The sequence below is a fragment of the Mya arenaria genome, chromosome 3 (genome assembly GCF_026914265.1).
Source record: "Mya arenaria isolate MELC-2E11 chromosome 3, ASM2691426v1".
In the NCBI taxonomy this organism is placed as follows: domain Eukaryota; kingdom Metazoa; phylum Mollusca; class Bivalvia; order Myida; family Myidae; genus Mya; species Mya arenaria.
This window is the reverse complement of record NC_069124.1, coordinates 77,838,652-77,847,276: the sequence shown is the minus strand read 5'-3', so window position 1 is coordinate 77,847,276 and position 8,625 is coordinate 77,838,652. Positions and strand designations below refer to the sequence as shown.

Genomic DNA, 8,625 nt, shown 5'->3' with positions numbered 1-8,625 from the left:
TAAACGACATCTCCTCTGAAACGGATAGGCAGATTTTGATGAAACTTGACAGAATTGTTCCTTGGGTGGTCCTTAACCAAAATTGCTCAAATGGTTCCGGTCCGCTGCACAACATGGCTGCCAGGGCAAAAAAATAGAAAAACCTTTAAAGAACATCTTCTCAGAAACCGATGATCAGATTTTGATGAAACTTAATAGAAATGTTCCTTGGATGGTCCTTTATCAAATTTGCTTCAATGGTTTCGGTCCACTGCACAAGATGGCCCCCAGAGGTAAAAATAGAAAAACCTTTAAACGACTTCTCCTCAGAAACCGATGATCGTATTGCAATGAAACTTGACAGTAATGTTCCTTGGGTGGTCCTTTATTAAAATTGCTCAAATGGTTCTGGTCCATTGCACAATATGGCCGCCACAGCTAAAAATAGCAAAATCTTTAAACGACATCTCCTCTGAAACGGATAGGCAGATTTTGATGAAACTTGACAGAATTGTTCCTTGGGTGGTCCTTAACCAAAATTGCTCAAATGGTTCCGGTCCGCTGCACAACATGGCTGCCAGGGCAAAAAAATAGAAAAACCTTTAAAGAACATCTTCTCAGAAACCGATGATCAGATTTTGATGAAACTTGACAGAAATGTTCCTTGGGTGGTCATTAACCAAAATTTGTTAAATGGTTCCAGTCCACTGCACACCATGGCTGCCAGAGCTAAAAAATAAAATAAAACTTTATACGACTTGTCGTCGAAACCGATGACCTTTTTTCGATAAAACTTGACAGAAATGTTTGTTTGGTGCTCCTTTACTCAAATTGCCCAAATCATTTCGGTCCACTGCACAACATGGCAGCCAGAGCTATTAAAGTAAAAAAAAATAATTAAATAACTTCTCCTCAAAAATTGATGATTGTATTTATATGAAACTTGACGAAAATGTTCGTTAGGTGGTCTTTGCTTGAACCTTTTGGCCAGTGGAGCACAGGCACTGATGTGCCTCTTGTTCTTTCTATTGTTTTACGTTATTTATTTAAAATTCGTCTTTAACGTCATTTTTCGCGGGAAAAACGGCGTCGTGTTTTGATGAAAAAAGTACGCCTTTCTTTAATTCTTGAAAAAACTGCTCGTTTAATTTTTGATATTTTTAAATACATGTATTCAATGTTTTATTACAAATCGCCTGATATCAAAAAAAGGGTACCTCACCGACTTCGTTTTTGCGCAGTATCAAATAATCTAACCCCTATACCTGTTTTTTTTTCATTACGTATTATTATAAAACGTTTAGCATGACGTAAATCGAACTATTATTTACGCTAATAAGAGCTTAGTTTTGAATAAACCACTGATCAATAACATATAACAGTTGTTGTTAATTTTAGTTAGATTGATAATTCAACATTGTTTTCTTCTGTTGAATTACGAATAGTTAACATTTTTAAATAATTAAAGCACTGATTGTAAATGAACTATAGTTAAAGTGACATGCTTATCCAAAATCCATGCATAAACATGTATAACAAGATCAATTTTATCTAATAAAACTTTAACTTCTTACTCAATTATGCATTTATGGAAAAAAATAATTACTGATTACAAGATTTTAACCGCGTGTTTAATAATAGAATGCACAAAAATATTAAATTATTGGTGAAAATGCTAAAATATTTACTGTGGTCTACTCTTATCTCATAATGTAAAAATACCATGTTTAATGCTCATTTCTTTCAAATCAACTCGGTATTTCTCATAAGAACCTTTGTTTTCGACAAGATTTCTGCATCCAAGCGTCAGATCACATACGACCTTACTTTCATGAAAGTCAAATAGACTTATTTTATTTGCATGTAGAATGTAAGCTTTTTATTTATACTTATATATAGCTATATCCTACCTATATAAATATTATGACAACAATATGCTATACTTTTAAACTGTACTATTATTGTATATACTATTATTTATGTTCTATGTCTATCAATGTTTGGATATATTATGAATATGTCCAGCCATGGGGAAATTAAGATATTGAGTTGAGTTGAGATGGGAGAGTACGTGTGCATCTTATATAAGCTCATTTTGTTAAGGGTTGTTATAGCACGCACGCACGCACGCACGCACGCACGCACGCACGCACGCACGCACACACACACACACACACACGATTATACGCACGCCCATACACACGCACGCGCACACACACGCTCTCACACGCATGTACGCTCTCACACGCAGGCATGTATGTACACACGCCCGCACGCACGCACGCGTGTACAATAGCACGGCAGGGACATTGAGTGCGGGATAAGGTAGCTATGTTGGCTTCTGTATCATGGGCATTGAATGCATCGCCAAAAGTTGTCTCATGAATTTACTTGTACGCACGAGAAGCTTTGATTGCGTGGTAAAGTCAGGAAAACAAAATAACTCGTTATGGGGCATTGATTAACAAATTAAACATTTTACTGCACTAAAAACATTAACTTTAAGATCATCATTTGAGCCATTTGGAACATATATTTTATCATAGTGTGTGTGTGTGTTGTGTGTGTGTGTGTGCGTGTGCGTGTGCGTGTGGGCGTGCCTGCATGTACGAGTATGTGGGCGTATACGTGCGTTCATGTGAGTGCATTTGTGTGAACTATAACAACCCTTAATAAGATGAGATAATAGAAACAATTAAATGTGATCATTTACAATTGTGCAAACACAAGTATTAAACACAAATACGATTTACCACAACTAATACTATTGTTTTAATATGCCTTTAAGAATAAATACATATCGAAAACAATGGTTCTTATGAAGAATACCGAGTTTAATTTGAAAGAAATATGAGACCATCATAGTAAATCCTTTAGCATTCACCAAAAAAAAAAGAATAATTTTTGCGCTTTACTAATAAATAAACAGTTACAATCTTGTAATCAGTTAATAATATTTTGTATGAGTTTATTATTTAGGAAGAAGTAAGGGTTTATCAGTCAAAATAAATGTTTGTTATACATGTGGAATATTGATTTGAATAAGAGTTTCACTTTAAAAATTCTGTATGTTTTAAATTAACGCCGATTGACCCCGTTATATATTGACCACATGAGTCATTTTCTTTCTGTTCAAAGAATGACCGATCATTTTTTAACGTCAAAAACTGACCATCCCCCACACCCCTCCCCAAACCTTTGCGTGTTCAAGAGTTATATTCACTACCGAACTTAGTCAATAATATGGTTACCAATATTAGTGGAATTTATTAATTGTATATGTTTTTATTCAACGATAACCGATTGACTACATCAAACTTAGATTAAAAACACTGAACTCTGTAGTCGCGTATTTTATAGATCTGTATACTATTACATTTTCTCCGATAGTGACATACAGAAGAAAACTTGGATGATTTTAAGGGGAGGGGGGGGGGAGGGGCTGCAGCACCTCTACTGCCGGGATCCGTTTGTGCTTATTACAATGCAGATTTCTGTCGATTATCATTTTTTGGTTTGTTAGTTATATTTTGTGTATGAAATAAGTGTCACACACTAGATTTACTATACTTTTGCTTAGTTTAGAGCCTTATAACTGCAGATTTCTACTAATACTTATTAAAGATATTGGTAACTAATAAAGTAGTAGAACCGTTTATTGTTGTGTTATTACTGTAGATGTATAATTATATAAAAAAAAACAAAGCACTAATCAGCATAGTCACAGCTCATAGCATAGTGACTGGAACGATTATTGATGTGTATTATCAAAATATTATAATTCGGCAAATGAGATTGCTTAATAATAAAGAAAGCCCCTCATTAAAATAGCCGCCAGATTTAAGTCCTTGATGTATAAAGCTGGTTATTCAGCGCCCGTTTTGTGTGGAATTAGATATTTTCACAACAACAATAACAAATATCCCTAACATAAAACTGATCAGACACTCTAAGATTTCTAATCTTTCCATTTAATAAACAAAAACAATTCGATTAACGTCATGCTAAACGTTTAAATACACTACATATTGAAAAAAGAAACAGGTATAGGGGTTAGATTATTTGTTACTGCGCAAAAACGAAGTCGGTGAGGTACCCTTTTTTGATATCAGGCGATTTGTAATAAAACATTGAATACATGTATTTAAAAAAATCAAAAATTAAACGAGCAGTTTTTTCAAGAATTAAAGAAAGGCGCACTTTTTTCATCAAAACACGACGCCGTTTTTCCCGCGAAAAATGACGTTAAAGACGAATTTTAAATAAATAACGTAAAACAATAGAAAGAAAAATATATGAGCGTGAACGTTTTCACAAGACGTACTTGACGTTGAAATTTCATAGCTGTATACGAAGAATTGATGAAAATATCGGTTATTGTAGCTGGAACGCAAAAATATGAGAGACGTCTCAAAATTGACGTCAGTGGCATATTTTGAAAACTCGTAGATTCAAATCTATTCCGAATATTGAAAAAGTAAAAACAGTCCCTAATTGGGCATATGCTCTTCTATTCGTATACCAATACAGTAACTCGAAAAAAAAATCATAGTCGCGTTCCACCTTAAACTACTCCGGGGCGGATCCAGGATATGACGTTAGGTGGGGCGTAACTTTAGACTTCCACCCCTCTCCAATATCGAAATTTAGTTGGTTTATTATTATTTTGGTTTAAAGGAATTTCATGTGAGGTCACCTAAGGAACGTTTCTCTGAACTTAAATTGGGTCAATGGTTTATGAAGAGAATATTTAATATTTTCAAAGCTTTCAATATAGACATATAGTGGAAAGTAGCCCCGCCCCCTGACGGCCATGTATTTATACGACAAGGGGTGAAGGGAGTTGATACAGGGTCACCTAAGAAAAAATGCTGTGAAATTATTTGGTAATCGAGTCTCTGATAAAAAATATTTTCAAATTGTTTCCTTTAGGTTGCCATGGTTACCAGAGTTCTGCATGGGACCACTTTTATTTAAGGTATCTGGGAGAAGACCACCCAAGAACCATTTCTTAAAGTTGGGTTGAAATTGTCCCAGTGACTTAGGAGAAGTTGTATAAATGAAAATGTTGACGACGGACCCTTTCACAGTGGCTAACGTTGGGTACTTTGTGCTCAGGTGAGCTAAAAATTAAAAGAAGATTTGAGTGATAAAATATTTACTCAAATAAAATGTACATACCACGTCTAAGTGAATAAGTGAATGGTATGTACAGTGTATACCTGTATATTACATCAATAATTTAATTATAATGCTGAACATGATGATGGGAATTTAATTTCATAATTTTGAATAGCAATAACAATTCTGCTACGCGTTGTCGTCGCCGCTGTCATCGGGGATGCTGGCGAGGCTGGGCTCGTACGGGGCGTGTGGCGGGGCGAGCTCGTCCTGCGTGAGGAAAGTCTTCACCGTGGAGCCCGTGCTCACGTGATCCGGGCTCGGTTCAATCACCTTATGCTCCAGCGAGTTCGGGTGCACGCAGACGGGAACTACAGGCTCCCCCGCTGGAACAACAACAACTTCGTCATTACATTTAAAATACAATCATTGCATGATAAACTAGGTTACGTAGTGCACATGCTAACAACTCAAAAACGATGCCACTTCAAATGAGACCATTACAATCTTTGTTATCTATGCAAGTATGTTTACTTATTGTCTCTTGTCTGTTACTTTTACTCAATAAACGAAATATATACATGTACTAGTGGAAATACATGGTAACCTTTAAAGCAACTTACGCGCAGGATCGTATCGGTTATAACAGTTGTATGCGGTACATCTATGTGTGTAACGGCGGCGCGCCCGGCCGTTCTCACGCATGCGCCCCCTTAGAGGCGGCAGGATTTCGACCGGTTCACAAAGGGTCTGCATACACACGTAACACATACTCTTGCTCTTTCCACTCATTCCGTGACCCAAGGCGAAGATGTCCATCGCACCGAACGCACTGGGACAGAAAATGCAGGGTTAATGAGGAGATCATGCAAATCACTTCTTCCTAAAGACGCTAAACTAGCGTTAACTCAGTATGATACTATTAGACAACGTAAGATTCATGTTTTTAGACAGTATACAAGTTAGTTAAGAATTTCAGTAATATCTTATCGGGTTGTCCAAGCTACTTACTGGAATTCATTGCCGCACACACAGATAAACTTTGCCCAGCCGAATTCCTTATTCCTGGGCAGCGGGTCGAACTTTCCCCAACACAAGTGACAACGCCCGACCTTAAATTTAAATCGAGTTGATTCAAAATGAATCCGGTAAACCATATATCGCTTTGCGCCTGTAAACGTAAGTATCATTTACGGCGATGTGATGTTGAAGATCTATTTTTACTAATCATTTCAAGTAAACGCTTTACAGCCCTTTGGTGTTGCATGTGTCTTTCTTGATTAGACGGTACATAAAGTACGAACAACACATGAATCCTTAATTATGAAATAGCATTCATGGGCGATTTGTTTACGTACGGGTTTTCTCGTTGGGACTTTGCGCCACCACATGTTGTCACACTCCTGGCACGTGAACTGTCGGATCTCAGCCGTCACCGCGTACCGGCGCGCGATATCCCGTAGCACCGTGTCCCGCCGGACGTGCGTCACTTCCTGCCACTGAGGGAGGCAAGCGTATGTAATCGAACATGGAACAGTGCGTTTCTCAGTGGTAACACTTGCCTTTCATGAGTAAATACATTCAGATATTGTGTTGCTTGTAAGTTGAGAAGACGTTAAGAAAACCATCACTTTTTGTGTCAAGAACAAACTTTTACTGCATGTATATTGTATTGAAAAACAACAAAAACTTACATCACTGTCAGCCAAAACGGAATGGAGACTCTCTGGGGACGCTAAAAAAGAACTTTTCGCTTTAAAAACCGGTTATTTTGTATTTTGTCCTTGAATAATCACAGAAGGTAAGAAACCTGTCATCTCAATGGCCTTTAAAAATAATAAAATAAAGATCTTTAACAGAAGCGCAATAAAGTTAACAAGTCAAGAAATTGGACTGCTCCAGAAAGGTATATATATATATATAATTTATATACCATCAAGCACAAACGTAACGGCGGCCTCTGCGTTCCAGCCAGTGTGGCGCACGATGACCATCCCCTGGGCGTCCGTAAAACGGCCATGGAATAGCTCGCGGAACCGCCGTATCTTAAAACAAGAATGAATTCCATTTATAATTGGTATCAAAATTCTGAAAACAACAACATTTTGTTAATCTATTATAAAAAAATGAGTAAAAAAATGCAAACTGCAATAGCTATCCAAAGGCGGTTCTGTCATAATATTTATTTGAAGATATGTGTAACACAGTCAGCTTCATAAGACTCTCTTTTTGACCATTAGTAACGTTTTAATGGGAATCAATTTATTTGACGTTTATGCATCAGTCAGCTGCATTCACGCAACCACCCCCCATGGTCCGAGGAATAGCGGGGCCTTTGACTTTCCGTCCAGTCAGTCTCGGGTAAAATACCCGCCCTGCGAGCACAAACTGCTGGTAAAATCCCCGCTCCCGGGGACATCCTAAGTTAGGCCCATTCCCCACCAATTTTGGTGCGAAAACAAAACCACTGCATTCACCCGGTACTGTGAGGCCACCTGGAAGGTAAAACACGTTTGCCATTTCCTCCGCTATCACCGGTATACCTCCGGACCTGGGGGGGGGGGGGGGGGGGGGGGGAGCTTGATTACAATTGACTGGTGCATTATAAACGTGACGGTTCGGTCGCTGAGATTGTCAACAGTCATTAGGCAGTAAACGGCCATTTACTTACCGCTCTTATTCTCTCCCAGTCTTCGTCAAGTGGAGGCGGACTTCCGTCTGCCATCGCCATTTTAATGTGTGTCCGTTCGTCTCTGAGTATATGTATACATGTTACAAGACTATTCGACTACGTGACCGAATCTTGTTCAATGCAAGTTAAAGGGGGCGTGTCGCTGCGGCGACAAACACGACGGTTTGTATTAAACAGTAATGCGGAAAGGTATATATATTGATTAATAATACAACTTGAATAATAACCAAATTGATTACAAAGAACACTCACAATGGCCCGATTGTTAAGATCTGTTTAACATATAGAGGTTTTACTGAACTAGAAGTTATACACTAGCAAGATTTCTAACAAGATTTGTGACAAACGTTTCAGCTGTAGATTCTACTGGTTGTCTTCTAATATTATGAGCACATTAAATAGCTCACCTTTTAATGTTTATAGCAATGCCGTTAACAAAGATGATAACAATAACAAATGAACATGAACAATTGCCTCACTATTGACTTTTTTTTGGACAGGTATACATGTACATGTACACTGGCGTTAGAAATGGAACAAGGAAGTAGCGTAACATTCAGTGATTATTAAAGCTGGTCTACATTGTTAAACAGAAAAGACGATTTATATTATTGATCTTAAATACAACGCACCTTCGATTCCTAGTCCACTGTGGTACGTGTGCAAGTCATAAACATAAAGTAGGTCAGTTCATTTTTAAGAAATAAGATATTATTAGCTAATATGGAAGATGTCACAACTCACAAATGACGACTATCAACGATGTCTGTGTTTGTTACTCCCCTTGAAATCGATGAGTGTCATGGCGTACCACAACTATACGCATGGCGGCT

General features: G+C 37.7%; 1 protein-coding gene across 1 annotated transcript; it reads right to left on the bottom strand.

Moving 5' to 3' along the window:
* Positions 1 to 5,120: 5,120 nt before the first annotated feature.
* Positions 5,121 to 8,561, bottom strand: LOC128228264 (shiftless antiviral inhibitor of ribosomal frameshifting protein homolog). The gene is made up of 8 exons (XM_052939460.1): positions 8,425 to 8,561; positions 7,772 to 7,853; positions 7,034 to 7,145; positions 6,795 to 6,835; positions 6,459 to 6,599; positions 6,112 to 6,212; positions 5,724 to 5,932; positions 5,121 to 5,486 (listed from the first exon to the last, which is right to left on the bottom strand). The coding sequence occupies exons 2-8, from the start codon at positions 7,829 to 7,831 to the stop codon at positions 5,290 to 5,292; spliced, it is 861 nt and encodes a 286-aa protein (XP_052795420.1). The 5' UTR covers positions 7,832 to 7,853; positions 8,425 to 8,561; the 3' UTR covers positions 5,121 to 5,289.
* Positions 8,562 to 8,625: the final 64 nt, after the last annotated feature.

What these genes read in the sequence shown, in the direction of transcription:
- LOC128228264 (XM_052939460.1), bottom strand. Translation starts at nt 7,831, where the DNA reads ATGGCGATGGCAGACGGAAGTCCGCCTCCACTTGACGAAGACTGGGAG. An exon ending in AAGTCCCAACGAGAAAACCC is followed by an intron (nt 6,213 to 6,458) that starts GTACGTAAACAA and finishes TTTAAATTTAAG; the next exon opens with GTCGGGCGTTGTCACTTGTG. An exon ending in GTGTGCGGCAATGAATTCCA is followed by an intron (nt 5,933 to 6,111) that starts GTAAGTAGCTTG and finishes TTTCTGTCCCAG; the next exon opens with TGCGTTCGGTGCGATGGACA.